This window comes from Callorhinus ursinus, unplaced genomic scaffold (genome assembly GCF_003265705.2).
Source record: "Callorhinus ursinus isolate GAN/ISIS: 27379988/994484 unplaced genomic scaffold, GSC_fseal_2.0 scaffold36, whole genome shotgun sequence".
Taxonomy (NCBI): domain Eukaryota; kingdom Metazoa; phylum Chordata; class Mammalia; order Carnivora; family Otariidae; genus Callorhinus; species Callorhinus ursinus.
In genome coordinates, this window is record NW_027397098.1 from 3,662,343 (window position 1) to 3,680,720 (window position 18,378).

The 18,378-nt window shown below is 40.7% G+C and overlaps 1 protein-coding gene across 6 annotated transcripts in view; it reads right to left on the reverse strand.

Annotated features, from left to right (window-relative positions):
- The window catches only part of PRPF18 (pre-mRNA processing factor 18), a 74,658-nt gene that overhangs the window by 36,353 nt on the left and 19,927 nt on the right, over positions 1–18,378 (reverse strand). Inside the window, exons 6-7 of one of the 6 annotated variants that reach the window (XM_073879912.1) lie at positions 17,533–17,587; positions 8,246–8,266 (exon numbers count right to left, since the gene is read on the reverse strand). In XM_073879912.1, the coding sequence (XP_073736013.1) occupies positions 8,246–8,266; positions 17,533–17,587 (76 nt within the window). Of the gene's footprint in view, positions 1–2,645; positions 2,667–3,899; positions 4,004–5,368; positions 5,571–8,245; positions 8,267–17,532; positions 17,588–18,378 lie in introns of those variants that run through there. The other 5 variants (XM_073879909.1, XM_025853464.2, XM_073879910.1 and 2 more) reach the window with 5 other exon arrangements.

Sequence of the window (18,378 nt, forward strand, 5' to 3'; positions counted from 1 at the left end):
ATAATAAAGACCTACAAACACAGAAATCTAAAAGTGGCTGGTATACATTTTAAGATAGCATATGAACGGATGGTTTAAATTTCTTTGGATTCTCTCCTAAAGCACCTAACATTTCTATTGGCCCTGTCACCCTGACAGATTGTATTTTTTTTTTAAAGATTTTATTTATTTATTTGACAGAGAGAGACAGCGAGAGAGGGAACACAAGCAGGGGGAGAGGGAGAAGCAGGCTTCCCACGGAGCAGGGAGCCTGATGTGGGGCTCGATCCCAGGACCCTGAGATCATGACCTGAGCCGAAGGCAGTCGCTCAACCAACTGAGCCACCCAGGCGCCTCACCCTGACAGATTTTAAAAACAATGTGAAAAGGGTATATATAAAAGTGCTTCTCCTTTTTAAGACAGAACCTAATTCCTACATGCTGCTTCACAAATGTTATTCTCAGACTCTATCCAAGTTGTGCTTTCTAGATTATAAAACTGAGATTCATAGGTCCGAAGTACAGAAACCTATCTACCATATCACCTGAAATGTCTGCCTACACCAATAAAGGAAAATTAAAATTTAAAACATTTAATCATGACTGTCAACATTTCATTAATTTAAAATCAGCCTTCCTCAATCATGTTAAGGTTTTTAGTGTTTATATATATCAGATACAAACATCATCAAGAGCTCTACAAAAACACACCGGAAAACCAACAAATATACAGCCTGAATATGCAAACCAAGCCACTATAGGAACGCCTGGGTGGCTCAGTCAGTTAAGCAGCCAATTTTTTTTTTTTTTAAGATTTTATTTATTTTTTTTGACAGAGACACACAGCGAGAGAGGGAACACAAGCAGGGGGAGTGGGAGAGGGAGAAGGGGCTTCCCGCGGAGCAGGGAGCCCAATGCAGGGCTTGATCCCAGGACCCTGGGATCATGACCTGAGCTGAAGGCAGAGGCTTAACAATTGGGCCACCCAGGCACCCCAAGCATCCGACTCTTGATTGTGGTTCAGGCCAAGATCTCAGGGTCCTGTGATCAAGCCCCACGTGGGGCTTCGAGCTGAGCCTGCTTAAGATCCTCTCCATCTGCCCCTCCCCTGCTCAGACCCTCTCTCGCATGCATTCTCTTTAAAAAAAAAAAAAAAAAAGACACTATACATGAGTTCACCAATGATGTAGCAGGGTCAACATCTTGCTGAAATATGAAGTTTTTAAGTCTTTAAAAAGACTGGAGGACCTCTGAACCCTCCTTGCTGGTAGATGTGTAATGTGGTCCATGCACACTGGAAAAACGTCTGGTGGCTTTTTATAAAAACATATATGTACTCTATGACCTAGCAATTCCACTCCCCGGCATTTTCCTCAGAGAAATGCAAACATCAGACTTATAAAGCAAGTTCCACAGCAGCTTTCATCTTCAGAGCCAAATCCTGGCAAGAGCCCAACATCAGAAGAATGGATTCACAAACCGGCTCTATTTATACAATGGACTACTACTCTGCAAAAAAAAAAAAGGAACAACTCATCTATCCAACATGAATAAAACTCAAACCATTATGATGAAACATAGTGGAACACAGGAGAGCACAGTCTGACGTACCAGCACAGTCTGATGATTCCACTCCTGTGAAGTTTTAGAGCAGGCAAAACCAACCACTGGTGCAAAGAAATCTGAACAGTGGTGGCTTCTGAGGGTGGGAGGCAAAGGGAATGACTGGAAGATGGAATGAGGTAATATTCTGTATTTTGATACAGATGGGATTACACAGGCATATAGGCATATGCATTTGTCAAAATTCACTGATGTATTTCTTAATATATAAATTTGTGTATACACATAAAAATACGTATAAACAAACACTGAACGATCATTAATGATATGCACACCAAATTGTTTAGGGGTAAAGTGTACCAATGTCTGTAACTTAACTTGAAATATATTAAGATCATTAAATTGTTTTCATTACCCCATCTGCAGCTGAGTAACACCTGTCTGTATGGTTCCCAAAGAGCTCCCTCCCTCATCTTTGGTCATTTCAAGTGGTGTTCCAGCTTTTTATTGTTAAGCTGTGAGAGTTGAAATACTTAACCTTGTGAGTCCCCCCTTCCTCAAACTGTGGAGAAGCTACTAAGATAGCCTATCACCGATCCTAAAAAGTTCTGACTGCTATAACTACTCTGAAGTAGTTTCTGGACAGGTACATGATAAAGCAAATAGAGCAAAATGTTAATGCAGGTTTAACTACAGAATCTAGGTTGTGGCATGTGAATTTCAAACTGTACAATTTTTTAAAGTTTTTAAGATTTGAGAGAGAAAGAGAAGTCACAAGTGGTAGGGAGGGGCAAAGGGAGAGGGAGAAGCAGATTCTCTGCCAAGCAGGGAACCTTACCCACAGCTCGATCCCAAGACCCCGAGGTCATGACCTGAGCCTAAGGCAGATGTTTAACTGAGCCATCCAGGCACCCCTCTAACTGTACAATTTTAAGTTTTCTGCACAACTGAAAATTTTTACAGTAAAATGAAGAAAAAATCTACTCTGCAGATGTCAAAATACGCCATCAACAGGACAGTAAAGTCCCTACCACACTGTTTTTTGCCTACACGGGGGGGGGGTGGGAGAGGGAGAAGGGGCCTTCTAAAGCTCCCTCACTGACCATGAAGTAAGGAGCTGAAGAAAATTATAGAAGACTACTGGGGCGCCTGGGTGGCTCAGTTGTTAAGCGTCTGCCTTCGGCTCAGGTCATGATCTCAGGGTCCTAGGATCGAGCCCCATTAGGATTCCTGCTCCACGGGAAGCCTGCTTCTCCCTCTCCCACTCCCCCTGCTTGTGTTCTCTCTCTCACTGTGTCTCTGTCAAATACATAAATAAAAAAAAAAAAAAAAAAAAAAAATTATATAAGACTATTATAAAGAAAAGGATGAGTAAGAAAGGCAAGTTCAAATAACTGAAAAAATGAAAAAAGGTTCAAAAGAGCCAGAACTCTGGTGCTGGGGTGTAATGGGCACAGATTTTCACCGGCACAGAAATTACTAACTCTTGACCTTTTTAAGTCCAAAATTCTTTTAGTACTATCATAAAGGAGGATAGGTGAAGGGGTACATGTAGAAATAAGACTGGTCAAGAGTGTCAAATGCTGCTGAGGTCAGCTAGAAAACATGGAGGTCACTGCTGTCCCTAATTAGAACCAATTCAGTACCGCTGTGGGGCAGGAACCTTTGTGCATCATGTTAAGGAGTGTGTAGGGGTTAAAACTTATTTTAAGAAGCCTAGTTATAAAAAACAACACCTTGTTAAAGATGGAAGAGACATCAGTATGTTTCAGGGTTGATGGGGGTAGACCAGTAAACTGAAGGCACAGGAAGAAATGAGATACGTGACATTCAGGTTCCTGGTGGTGCTAGGATGAGCTGGGATCCAGCGTGCAGGTGGAAGGCTTGACCCAAGCTTTAACTGATACCTCATCCTGTTTTAATGGGAGAAAAAGCAAGGAATATCTTGCATGTTGGCTTCTCTATTTTCTGTGAAACAGAATGCATATTCCTTAAAGGATCAAACATGACTTTTTTTTAATCCTCTGCGGCACAGAGTAACATATATAGAAAACATTCAATAAATACCGGGGAGAAAAAGCTAGAATTCTACGCAAAGCCCATTCTCATAATGACAACGAAAACTGCTAATTATGCTCCGCTGTTTCTTAAGCCCCCTGGGTTTTCCACATAATGATGCTCTGTGTTAACTCAAGATTCACCAACACCAAGGCCCCAAAGCACTGGAATGAGAGCATCGCAGAGAATACACTTACCTCTGAGTAGTTACACCAGGCAGATCATTTAGGACAGGTGACAGGAGGCTATTTTAAGAGCTTCTCCAATTTAACAAAGAGGCACTCACAGTAAGTACTTACTATTTCAACTCTCGAACTAACAATAAAAAGCTGCGACATCATTTGAAATGACCAAGTTGAGGCAGCTCTTCCAGAACAACGTAACATAGACAGGTGTTTTCCAGCTACAGATAAGGTAATGAAAACAATTCAGTGATTCCCAACCAGCATTTTTAAATCAAACAACTGATTAAAACATGACAATCACATGTAGTTAAGAACTGTTTCATGAAACTTTTTCCATATACATATCAGAGCAAAATATAAAAATTTCTTAAAGTGACTGGGGCAGTAAAAAATTTGAAAACTACTGTTGGATGCTTCGAAGCAGAAAGATAAAGACTATAAATCGTCGAGTCTATATAAAATTATATAGTTGCATATAAAAAATGAAATCTTGCCATTTGGGACAATGCAGATGGAGCTAGAGGGTATTACTCTAAGTCAGAGAAAGAAATACCATATGATCTCACTTACATATGGAATCAAAAAGAAAAAAACCGAAACAAATACAGACAAATGGTGATGGGGGTGGGGCTCAAGCAAAACAGGTAAAGGGGACTAAAAGATACAAACTTACCGTTATAAAATTAAGTCACGGGATTAAAAGTGCAGCATTGAGAATACCCTCAGTAACATTTTAATACCTTTGTGGGTGGCAGATGTTAAACTACACCATGGTCAGCATTTCCTAATGTTTGTAATTGTCGATCACTATGTTATACACCTGCAACTAATACAATTTTCTATGTCAACTAAACTTCAATAAGAAAAACTTCTCAGCTTTAACTTCTAATGCGGTAAATATCGATAAATACATAAACAAAAGCCCTTTGTGATCCTCAGTTTGGAAAAGTGTAAAGGGCTCCGGAGGCCCAAGGCTTTGAGAACCCCTGGTCTCAGTTATTGTTAGCAACAAAGTCATGAACATCTAGTTAAGGAAGTTTCTAAATCATGCAATTCTCCTTTTTCTCCACTGTTTGTCTACAACAGTTTTAGCCGTCCTATCAAGCGAAGGGCTGGCCAAGAGACTTCTGTTATGTGTTGGGGGGATGTAATAAAAACTCAGGTTTCAACAGTAGGACGGAGTTACAAATTTTAAATAATTCTGGGCCTGCCCTTACTCTCCTTTCAGCCGGGCACAAACCCTTAGTAAAACGGCAGACGTGAACCACCAGAACAGGGGCACGTTCGCAGAATACGGACAGATGGAAGTGGGTGTAAGGGGCAGAAGGGGAAACTTCGAGGGAAAAGGGGCAGCTGGGGAGAAATTTGCCAAAATCTTGGGGTTTGCTGAAATTCCCCACCTCCCTAAGACTCCCGAGGGAGGTGTCAAAGGGTGGGTCTAGGGGGGCCGCTCCGGGTAGCTGCGGAGCTCCCACCAAGCCTCATCTCTGCCCAAACCCCTTCACCCCTCCTCTCACTCCCAGCGCCACCCACCCACCCACGTCTTCGACCGCCAAAGCCCCACGACCCCCAAGGATCCTCACCACCAACAGGTTCCTGTCCTCCACCAGCTGCCGCTTCCGGAGGATCTCCGATTTCAGAACGTCCATCCCGCTGCCCGGGTTTACGCTCGAGCTTCCCTCTCGGGGTCCCGGAACCAAGCCTCACCCAGTCAGGCACGCGAGCCCACCACAAACAAGCTCAAATACCTGACAACGACTGACAATAACCGCTTCCGGCGGAAGCTGAAGCAAGCGAGAGGAGGGGAGGGAGTGCTCCAGGGCCCCTATTGTTGACGAAGCCGCTGTAGACTTGCGCCCCCTGGCGGCGCCCTCCGGCAGCGCGCCTGTCGTTTATGCTAGGGGAGATAACAATGGAAAAGAAGGCTGAAACAGGAGTCTTCTTGAAGACTGTGGAGGTCGACATGCCATATTTTTAAAGAGAAGTTATTACACCTCCTTGTATTTGCTAGTTCAGAAGCAAAAGCCTCCTCATAGAACACTTCAGTTATATTAATTAGGGCCAGATCCTCACTCATTAAACCAGTTCACACCAGAGTTCCTTAAGTTACCTGCCTGCCAAAATGAATGCACTAAAGTGGGAAAACCCTTGGGGCACCCGGGTAGCTCAGTCGAGAAGCATTTGCCTTCAGCTCAGGTCATGATCCCAGGATCATGAGATCGAGGCCCACATCGGGCTCCCTGCTCCATGGGAAGCCTGCTTCTCCCTCTCCCACTCCCCCTGCTTGTGTTCCCTCTCTCACTGTCTCTCTCTTTGTCAGATAAATAAAATCTTAAAAAACAAAAAAAAACAGTTCTTGAAAAAAATAAAGTGGGAAAACCCTGAGCAATACTATTAGTTCCTTAGTACAGAATAAAGGGGCAGTGTTCATTGCCACCCCGTTAAATTTCCTGTAATGTTAAGCAACTACATCCATTTAAGTGGCTTCAAAAGTAAATGTCTCTCATTTCCCAGTTCTAAACTGCTTACAAATCTTGGTGATAACTGAACACTTACCCCAAGCTAACTGAGATAATTGTTATGGTCATTTGTTCAGCAATCAAGATTTTCAGTGACATGATTGGAGATGTAATCAGAAAGAGTGTGTGTGTGTGTGTGTGTGTGTGTGTGTGTGTGTCTAAGTCCAACCCAAGATGAAAAATTAAATCGTGGAGAAAAATTATGTCTAAGATTTTAATTTTAAAAAGACCCTAAGAACTGTTTACAAAGCATTTATCTTTGGTTCTATGCCATTGAAGATGTTTTTGAAATTCCAGATAAATCGTAACTGAAGAATATTTGACAGGTTAGTTTTTCCCACTCAAAAAGGAAAGAAATATCATTCAGTTCAGTCGACTGATACTGAGTAAGATGATTTATCAAAATAAAAGACAGTAGAGAACTGTTCGATCAATTTACAAAGTTTTGTACGTGTGTGTGTGTGTGTGTGTGTGTGTGTGTGTGTGTGTTGGTTACATTTCATCCAAAAGATAGCTGACTTTTACCAGAAATAAATCAACATAGGAAGTTAACTCATTCTCTGACCTAAGATGCTGTGCTAATTTTTGGGCTTTGGAAAGCTTAAAATATTTTACAAAGAAAAGGTCCTTGAATTAATAAACATGGCAACACTCTTATATGGCTATTGATGTCCCGAGTCATTTATAATTCCCTAAGCAAAGAATTTATTAGCATTTGCCTGTTTTAGGGTTAAGAGATTATTACACAGAAACACGAACGAGGGGTGCCTGGGTGGCTCAGTTGGTTAAGCGACTGCCTTCGGCTCAGGTCATGATCCTGGAGTCCCAGGATCGAGTCCCACATTGGCTCCCTGCTAAGCGGGGAGTCTGCTCCTCCTCTGACCCTTACCCCTCTCATGTTCTCTCTCAAATAAATAAATAAAATCTTAAAACAAAAAAAACAAAAAAACCCTGAATGAAGGACTGACAGGGATGATAGTACAATAATGGAAGTTTCCAACAAAGGAACAAGTGGCCAATGGGAGACAGTAAGTGCAAACCAGAGAAACAACTAGCTACCAAAAACAGGCTCCTTTTAAATTTCAGACTCTCACTGATTTCGGTGTTTATGGAAACATGTGCATTAAATCTTGACAAAGGCTTGAGATGGAAGAAAGATGTGTACTTGAACAAGCAAAGTGATGAGTAATCTTTTCAATACAGAAGGGAAAAAAGACGACCAGGAGAGAACCAACCCATCCTAACTCTAAGGGAGAATGTGTTCATTTTCAAACTATGCATCCTGGAGCCACCGGGTGGCTCAGTCAGTGGAACATCCAGCTCTTGATTTCGGCTCTGGGCAAGATCTCAGCGTCATTAGATTAAGGCCCGACCCCCCCCTCCAGACTCAGCTGGAAGTCGGCTTCAGATTCTTTCTCCTTCTCCCTCTGCCCCTCCCCCTGCTCATGCACTCTAAATAAACAAACAAATAAACAAAACCTTAAAAAAAAAAAACTGCATCCCATTCCATCACAGTAGTTATTTAAAAAGTGAAATATTGTTAGCAACCCAAATATCCTAAATGGGATAATGGTTAAATAACTTACAGTTCATACATAGAACAGAATAATCTAGAACATTAAAAACCATGTTTCAGAAAATATTCAATTATGTGAGAATGCTCATGATACAGTGCTTAATGAAAAAGTAAACTAATGAAACTAGAAATCTAGTATATGGTCACTTTTTGATTAGAAAAGCATATAGACTTAGAAAAAAATTATTGCAAGGAAACACATCAAAATATCGGCTTGTTATCTGTCAATAGTAACCACTGGTGATTCTTTTCTTCTCCACAGCATAACTTGATACAAGTCCCATAATTTGGAGAAAATATCCAGAGAGCAGTCATTTTCTGTTTTAATTATTGAAATTCTTTATAAAGTTTTCCAGGGTAACTACTTTAGAAATTATGTGATAAACCTTAAATAATGCCAATAAAAGAAAGCAAGGGATTGACAATAAATATTTGTGTAAATCTTCATAATTATTCAACCAATATTTAGGTGTCTTCTGTGAGCTCTATACTACTTTCGTTTCTGTGGCCTAAACCAAATACAAAATGTCACCCCTACTCTTGGGGATATTACCAGCTACCTTGGGAATCAAGAAATAGATCCTGAAAAGTTAACTTATGTAAGACAAACATGATTTAATAGCATAGGTGAGGTTATAATAAAGTATTCACAGAAATAAAAGACCAGTCATTTTCTAAAAGAAGAAAGAGTAAAAATCAATATAAGATTGATGAGATTATTGTTCTGCTCAAGTAATTCATCCAAAGGGAGATTGTCATTTCTGAAGACTGGAAGAAATACCAAATTTAATCAGGATGACCTGGGTTTGTTTTGTTGCTGTCCTAAAGAATAGAATGTAACTTTTTTAAAGCTAGATAATTTAGTACAGTGGCCCTCATTCTTCAGTTTGCCTTAGAATAACCTGGAGGACCTTTTGAAACCCAGACTACTGGTCCCCATCCCCAGAACAGCTCAGTCAGGAGGTCTGGAGTCATGCCCAATAATTTGCTTTTTGAACAAGCTCCCAAATGAAGCAGCTGCTGTTGATCCAGGGAGCACACTTTGAGAACCACTGATCTAATACATTATTTTGAAATCTCTCTGGGGAGGAAAAAGTGGATGAGTCAGAAACTCAGTCTGCATGGAGTCTTGATAAACAGGAGTGGAGGAGGAAGCAAGTGCCTGTGTATCTGTAACAGTCATGGACTCCTCCAAGGGTGCCCTCCCACGCACGGTGATGCTTCCAGAAATTTCCTAATGGGAGGGGATAGGCTGCCTTTGGATTCAGCCACATGGACATACCTGCTTTGTGTGGCTATACCACGGACAGGTACCTGACCCAATCTGGGCCAACCAGAGACCATTCCCTAGAAAACTGGCGTTGGAATTGGGTTGATCTTCCTTTTTTTTTTTTAAGATTTTATTTATTTATTTGACAGAGACAGACACAGCGAAAGAGGGAACACAAGCAGGGGGAGCAGGAGAGGGAGAAGCAGGCTTCCTGCTGAGCAAGGAGCCCTATGTGGGGCTCGATCCCAGGACCCCGGGATCATGACCCGAGCCGAAGGCAGATGCCCAACGACTGAGCCACCCAGGCACCCCAGGTCGATCTTTCTAAGATGCAGGAAATATAAATGTGAATTCAAGTGGTGGATAGCCATTTCAGTAGCAAGCTGGAGCCAGACCAGTCTTTATTGACCTGCAAGAGCAAACTGCTAAATCTTTAAGAATTTTATGAGTCAGCTGTTAAGCACGCCATTATTAAAAGTTAAATGTTTATTTACACAAGTACTTTATAAACACAGGTAATAAATACACAGAACCTATTACATACAATCATATTACGACATTTTACTATAATTTATACTCTTGCAGTTAGTTATAACTATTGCCTCTTTGTGGTGGAAACTCCACGTGACGTGCTACCGCACATTTTTCAACAACTCCACACTTGTGAAATGTCATATTGGTAGATTCAATCAGCCACAGTGGGAATATTTACACCACCGAAATTGGCAACCGCTACAAATCTGGACTTGATTTATGATTTTGTTGATTGTCTAAACTTTAAAGAGTTATGGAGAAAATGTTACTAATACAAATCAGGGTTTCTCAACTTTGGAGCAGATAATTCTTTTGGGGGAGAGAGATGTTTGGCATCTATTTATCTATTAGATGCCAATAACACCCTCCATCTATAGTTATGACAAGCAAAAATGTCTCTGGACATTGCCAAACATCCCCTGAGGAGCAAAATCTCTCACCTGTCAAAAACAACTGATAACAAGTGAAATTTAAAAGTGTTGTGTCTGCAGCTGTTGCCTAGTAAGTAAAGAGGAAAAAGACTGAGGGAGATATTCTTCCAGGATTCAAGAACTATTATCTGATTCAATAAAGAAGTCATCTCACATGACAAACAAATGAGGTTCTAACGTGTACCTTTGTTGTTTCACTTTTGCCTTATTCATTAATTTAGGCAAAAATATTGACTAGCATTCATGTCAGAGCTAGACTCATTCATCCTTTATAACCACAGGTTAGCTGGGGATACAAGAGTTCTGCAAAAATCAATTAAAGCATTCTGTGAGAATCAACCGGCTATATGGAACTCACAGCAAAAAAAAAAACTGTATTCATTACTACCTAATAATTATTATTATTCATTATTACCTAATGTTGTGTCCTTCATATCCTTTATATCAGTAAGGATATCAGTAAGTAATTACATGAATATATATGCATACTTCTTTTCCACCAGAGAGCCAGTTTATATATTCACCAGCACAGTGCTGGCCATCATCCACCTCCTATGTGGGCTCCGCTAAACTCTTCAGTGAAGAAAGTTGGAATATCAAGAAGGAAGAGAAAAATAGATTTTCAAAAAAAAAAAATCATAAATGACAGACAACGGAGAATAATCCCTGAGACCCTCTAGATTTCCAATTCTCTACTTGGATTCTTCCTGGAGTCCAGCTTGCATCTCTATACCAAAAAACACTACTGAATCTTTACAACATATTTCCACCCTTATTTTAAGGTGCACTTTCTTCATAGTTAATGTTTCGGAATTCAGGATGTATCTTACAACCAATGTGTTTGTAGTGAATGCTGTGGTGTTGTTCTGCCTAGGACCTCTCTTTAGGACCCAGACACCCATCCCCCATCAGCTGGGAGTAGGAGGCGCACATCCCTCACTGGGTGAAGCCCCAGGCTGCACGGACCTGTGTCCTCCATGGTTACAGGCTCTCCCAGGCGGTGTCCATGACCAATGACCGAGTGATGCAGGGATTCCAAAGCCCAGCTCATTGCCTCAACTTTGAGCATCTCAAAGGGTCATTCTCACTGCAGAGCTCTCCATGGGGTCACAGGAGGTATGAGTTGCAAGGCTCTCTGCCAAACCCTGCCTCCTTCCTCATTCCCTTACAGATGCATCTCCAGGAGCAGTATCTAGGAGACCATAAACACTTGCATGCAAAAGAAAGCAATACATTGATCAGCAGACCCAGGTGTTCGGGTTCATTTGTTAGGAAACTATTAAATTGGCATTCTAGCTTTCACATCAGCCATTTCTGTGAATAGGGTTAGCCAGTTACTGCAAAGGCTGATCCAAATCTGGTAACACATGCAAAACTGAAGTTAAGGGTGTTAAGATTTGAGAAGAAAGGCTTGGATCCTGGTGGATCTACAAACAACGGCTCTGTGAGGCCTAGGCTGAGAGACCAGCTGGCAATCTCCACTGGCGTCTCTTTGTCTGGAACTTTCGCAGCGATCAAACGAGAGGGACAGCCCACACACCCATCAGGCCCTTTCTGTCTTCCTGGACAGTGCTTGTCTGCTGTGGTCTCGCCTTGTATTCCCTTCATCCCAAAGCTTTTGTACTGTTTTATTAGTGGGATGTGGGCACTGAATGAAATAAAGAGTGGGTTCAGGAGAAAAAAAATTCAAGATTAGGAATAAGAAAGGAGAAATAACCTAGAGTACAAAAAGCATTAAAGGAAATGTGAGAAATACTACCTGCAACACAATGGCAATAGAATAAAAAACGTAAAATATATGGTTTCCTAACAAAAACTTATGAGAATTGTTCAACTAAAAGTATAAAACTGAAATAAGCAATTACAGCGGAAAGAAAAGGTGATTATACACCCCCCATTTAAAAAGCACCAGATCCCGAAGTTTTCACTGCACGCAATCTTTAAAAGAACAGATTATTCACGGGCGCCTTGGTGGCTCAGTCAGTTAAGCGTCTGCCTTCAGCTCAGGGTCCTGGGTTCAAGTCCTGCATCAGGTTCCCTGCTTGGCAGGGAGCCTGCTTCTCCCTCTCCCACTCCCCCTGCCTGTGTCCCTCCTCTTGCGCTCTCTCTCTGTCCAATAAATAAACAATATAAAAAATTAAATAAATAAATAACAGATAATTCAAACTTTCTGGCTCATAGCCCCAGCTTGTGTTCCCTCTCTTGCTGTGTCTCTGTCAAATAAATAAATAAAATCTTTAATAAAATAAAATAAAATCACATCCGTTAATATCACCCCCTGAATCTCATCAGAAAAGTCTTTTCATTATTGGGAAGCTATTAAGCTCATGGTGGCAGACATAATTTATAATTGTAAAATGCTAATTTTCACTGAAAGCTCATATTTTATCACCAGCAACAAATATTGTCAGTTGTTTTCTCTAAGAGACAGGCTCACTTCGTTTATTTGCAAGAAAACATCCGCCAAATACCCAAATCTGAATAACCGTGTTTGTCCACTGGTTGCTCTTTTAAGTAAAAGTAGTGCCCCCTGAAGAAAAGGGTTAGTTCACCTTGCAATTCAAACAATTACACAGCGCTTTTCCTGAAGCCAACCATCATACTTCAGTATGCAGCAGAACTGCTTATGTGTACTTCCCGTTCCATCACACAGAGTATTAAAAAGATGCCTACTCATGTGTCAAGAGTGGGTAAAATTAATTTTTACTTTGTTTAAGAACATTTCTTGAGTGGGGCGCCTGGGTGGCTCAATCGTTAAGTGTCTGCCTTCGGCTCAGGTCATGATTCCAGGGTCCTGGGATCGAGCCCTGCACTGGGTTCCCTGCTCAGTGGGAAGCCTGCTCTCCCTCTCCCTCTGCCCCTGCTTGGGTTCCCTCTCTTGCTGTGTCTCTCTCTGTCAAATAAATAAATAAAATCTTAAAAAAAAAAAAGAACATTTCTTGAGTGAAACTGGCTTTTGTGTGTGTGATTGCAGGTGGATGATGAATAGGACTCCCTGTGCAATTCAGTGATACTGCTTTGGTTCCTGCCAATGCATCAGCAAGCTTGCTATTGCTTTTGTACATTCGGCGCAAATGTCAACTTTTGAAAGGTAATATATAAGTTCCTGTTTCACTTATAATATGGAGCAGGGTTTTCGTAACAGGAGATCATGACCTTGAAGATCATAGAGAAGCATACATGTCCAATAATAGTCACAAAAGTGGTGGAAAAGTATAGTGGACAGTTGCTTTTGGCCTGAAGGACTAACTGCTATAGGAACTGCTGTCCCACCACAAACAACTAGAAAAACAGGCAAGGTATATGAAACTTAACTATTTTTCAGACATTGGACAACACACAACAAAGGGCTACGATTCCTAAGAGAAGGAAAACAAACGAGGTGAGCCTTAGCCCAAGATTACCACATGGAGGCAGTTTCCAGGATACAACGCAGATATAGGAAATCAAAATATCACCCAGTTGTCTCACTGAGTTGAGGAAAAAGTGCTGGCAGATTGAGGAAGCTACTTTTGGGGGCAGAGTACTAGAGAGGAAAAAGGTGTCCAGGGGCAGCTCTAGAGAAATCTGCAGATGAGACCCTTCAAAAAAATTGGCTGAATCCTGATCTGCATATATTTGTTTATTGTTTTTTGTTTTTTAAAGAATTTTTATTTATTTATTTGACAGAGAGAAAGCACAAGCCGGTGGAGTAGCAGGTAGAGGGAGAGGAAGAAGCAAGCTTCCCACTGAGCAGGGAGCCCGATGCAGGACTCGATCCCAGGACCCTGGGATCATGACCTGAGCTGAAAGCAGACACTTAACCAACTGAGCCACCCTAGCGCCCTCTGATCTGCATATATTTGGATGAAATTCCCAAGACTGAGTAAAGAACCAACATAAAGCAGTGGGACATACAATGCCCAGAGCTCATGTAGGGATGGGCATTTTTCAGACATAAGATGAAGTCTTCAGAAGGGAATCACCCAAGTAGTGGTGCTAAATTATCCTAGTCTGAAGACTGCTTTGATTCACCCTAACAAAGCAGAAAAGCAAGCCTCAAAAGGATCAAACTGATTCCAACTAACCTAACTGCCTGTCAGATAAAAGGCCAATATTTTTGAAGGAATACAACAAAATCCCACACCCCAAAACATAAAAATCCAGTGTCCTGAGATCCAAACAGAATTACCAGACATGCAGAAAATATAATCCATAACCAGGAGAGAAGTCAATCAATATAAATAAACCTAGAAATGACAGAGATGATGAACTAGGAAAGCTTCTAAATCAGCTACTATAAATATGCTCCAGATACTCAGGAATGCAAAGGAAAACATAAACATAATGAAGAGGGAAAGGGAAGAAAACAAGACCAAATAGAACTTCTAGAGATGAAAAACACAATATCTGAAATGAAATGAAAAATATATATATATAGCATGAGTGACCAATGGGACAATATCAAGCAATCTAAGGTGCCTGTAATTGGAGCCCCAGGAAGTCAGAGGTTGCACGGGGGGAGGGGACACAGGGGGGTTGATATTTCAAGAAGCAATGGCCAAAATTTTTCCAAATATGATGAAAACTAGAAAACACACAGATCCGAAAAGCTCATGAACCCAACAGAAAACTATACCAAAGCACACCATAATCAAATTTGTGAGACACAGTGATAAAGGAATATGTTTAAAGCTGCCCCCCCAAAAGTCATTTTGTAAAGAGGAACAAAGGAAAGAATAACTAGAGTTCCTATTAGAAATGACACAAACTAGGGGTGCCTATGTGGCTCAGTCTGTTAAGCATCTGCCTTCAGCTCAGGTCATGATCCCAGGGTCCTGGGATTGAGCCCCACATCAGGCTCCCTGTCCAGTGGGTAGTCTGCTTCTCCCTCTCCCTCTACCCCTCCCCCCTGTTTGTGCTCTCCCTCTCTCTCTCTCTCAAATAAATAAAATCTTTAAAAAAAGAAATGACACAAGCTAGAAGACAAAGGAGTGACATTTTTAAAGTACTGAAAGAAAAAACTGCCAACCTAGAATTCTACACTCAGCAAAAATATCCATTAAAAATGGAAATGAACTAAAAAAATTTTTTTAGACAAAAAATGTTGAGAGGATTCATCAGCAAGTCTGTGCTACAAGAAATGTTGGGCATTTCTTGGGGCACCTGAGTGGCGCAGTTGGTTAAGCATCCGACTCTTGGTTTCGGCTCAGGTCATGATCTCAGGGTCCTGCGATAGAGCCCCACATGGGGCTCAGTGCTCAGGGCCAAGTCTGTTTGTCCCTCTCCCTCCCCCTCCACCCCTTCCCCCCTCTCTACAACAAATAAATCTTTTAAAGAAAAAGAAATGTTGGGCGCCTGGGTGGCTCAGATGGTTAAGCATCGGCCTTTGGCTCAGGTCATGATCCCAGGGTCCTGGGATCGAGTCCCGCATCAGGATCCCTGCTCAGCGAGGAGCCTGCTTCTCCCTCTGCCTCTCTCTCTGTGTGTCTCTTATGAATAAATAAATAAAAAGTTTTAAAAAACTGAATATATAAATAAATAAAAAATGAAAAAAAAATGTTGAGGTTCTTCATGTGGAATAAAAATGTTGCAAAAGGACTAAAAAGTAGTATGGAAATGCTAAATATGTGGATAAAATATAAAAGATTTTTCCTAATTGTTTAATCTCTTTAAAAGAAAGGTAACAACTCTTTAAAAGAAAGGTAACAAACGGCTGCCTGGGTGGCTCAGTTGTTAAGCACCTGCCTTCGGCTCAGGTCATGATCCCAAGGTCCTGGGATCAAGCCCCTCATTGTGTGCCCTGCTCGGCAGGAAGCCTGCTTCTCCATCTACCACTCCCCCTGCTTGTGTTCCCTCTTTTGCTGTGTCTCTCTCTGTCAAATAAATAAATAAAATCTTTAAAAAATAAATAAAATTTAAAAAATAAAAGAAAGGTAACAAACTATTTAAATCAATAATTGCATTAAATATAAATTGCCTAAACAGTATAACTGAAAAGCAGAGATTATCAGGTGGACTTAAAAAAAAAAACAAGACCCAACTATATGATATCCACAAGAATCCTAATTTAAATATAAAAGCACAAATAAGTTAAAGATAAAAGGATGGGAAAGGATATATGCATGCTGCCATTAGTAAAAAGAATTGGGAGTGGCTAATATCAGACAAAGTAAACTTTGGAATAAGGAATATTGTTAAGGAGCAAGAGAGATTTTATAATGATAAAGATGTTGACATAACAAGAGGACAGGCAATCCTAAATGTGTATGTATTTAATGACATAGCATCAAAATACATGAAGCAAAAACTGTTAGAATTGAAAGAAGTAAACAAGTCCAAAATTAGAGGTAGAGATTGCCATACATTACTATCAGGAATTGATAGAAGAAATGGACCGAAAATCAGTAAGAATACAGTAGGCTTGAACACTATCAAAACTAACATGAGCTATTTAAAATTTATAGAAAATCTACCCTGAACTTCAGAATGCATATGTGCTCTTTTATTTATTTTTTATTTTTATTATTTTTTTAAGATTTTATTTATTTATTTGACAGAGAGAGACACAGCGAGAGAGTGAACACAAGCAGGGAGAGTGGGAGAGGGAGAAGCAGGCTTCCCGAAGAGAAGGGAGCCCAATATGGGGCTCGATCCTAGGACCCTGGGATCATGACTTGAGCCAAAGGCAGATGCTTAACGACTGAGCCACCCAGGTACCCCTGTTTATTTTTTTAAAGTGAGCTCTACACACAACATGGAGGTTGAACTCACAACCCCAAGATCAAGAGTCACATGCTCTACCAAGTGAGCCAGCCAGGTGCCCCTACATACATGTTCTTTTAAAGTCCATTTGGAATACGCACTAAAACAGATCATATTCTGGGACATTAAACAAGTCTCAATAAATTTAAAAATATTAAAACCATGTACTGTATGTTTTCTGATAACAAACTAAACTAGTAATCAATAACAGAAAGACATCTAGAAAAATCCCCCAATACTGGAAATTAAACACCCTTATAAATAACCCATAGAATCAAAGAAGAAATCACAAGGGAAATTAGAAAGTATTTTGAACTGAATGAAAAACAGAGCACAGGGTATAAAAGTCTGTGGGATATAAACAGAAATCTTCAGGCCCTGATAGATTCACGGGAGAAGCTACCAAATATTTAAAGAAGCATTAACACAAATTTTGGACAGTTTCTTTCAGAGAATGGAAAAGGAGGTGACACTTCCCAACTCATTTTATGAGGCCAGCATTCCCCTGATACCAAAACCAAAGACAGTACAGAAAAAGTAAACAACAAACCAACATGTCTCATAAACCTAAGACGCAAAATTCCTTAACAAAACATTAGCAAATTCAATCCAACCGTGTATAAAAAGAATTACATACCTTACCAACCGTGTATAAAAAGAATTACATAACCACAAGGGTGTGGTTCAACATCCAGAAATCAATCAATGTCATCCACCGTATCAATAGGCTAAAGAAGAAAAAGCATGTGACTATATTAAGTGACAGAGGAAAAAAGCATTTTACAAAATCCAACACCCACAGCAGAAGACAGCAAACTCGGAAAAAGAGCATTTACAAAAAACCTATAGCTAATATCATATTAAATGGTTAAAGACTGAATTGTGCCCCTGTTGGGTTGGGGCACAACCCAAATGTATACCAACTGATAAATGGATAAATAAATTGCGGTACAATCCATTCAAAGGACTCCTATTCTGCAATAAAAGGGAATTAACAGCTGAGACATGCAATGACATGAAAAAGTTTCAAAACATTATGCTAAGTGAAATATCTCGGACACAAAATACCATACACACACTGCATGATTCCATGCACGTGAATTTTTTTTTTTTTAAGTAGCCTCCACGCCCAGCATGGACACCAATGTGGGGCTTGAAGTCACGACCCTGAGATCAAGTCATCCTGATATCAAGACCTGAGCTGAGAACAAGAGTCAGATGCTTAACCAACTGAGCCACCCAGGTGCCCCTCCATGCACAGGAATTCTTAAAAAGTTAAAACTATAGTTATAGCAGATTAGTGACTGCCAGGAGCTAGGGTTTGGACTGACAACTGACTACAAAGGGGCAGGAAGGAACTTTTTGGGGGGGGATGGAAATATTACACATCATGAAGTGGTAAAAGAGATACTTCTAGAACCTCCCTGAACTCCCTATCACCTGGTATATCCCACATACTGATTGTATCCATTCCTTAGTGCGCTCTACCATTCTCTTCTCCTGTATGAACCACCACATG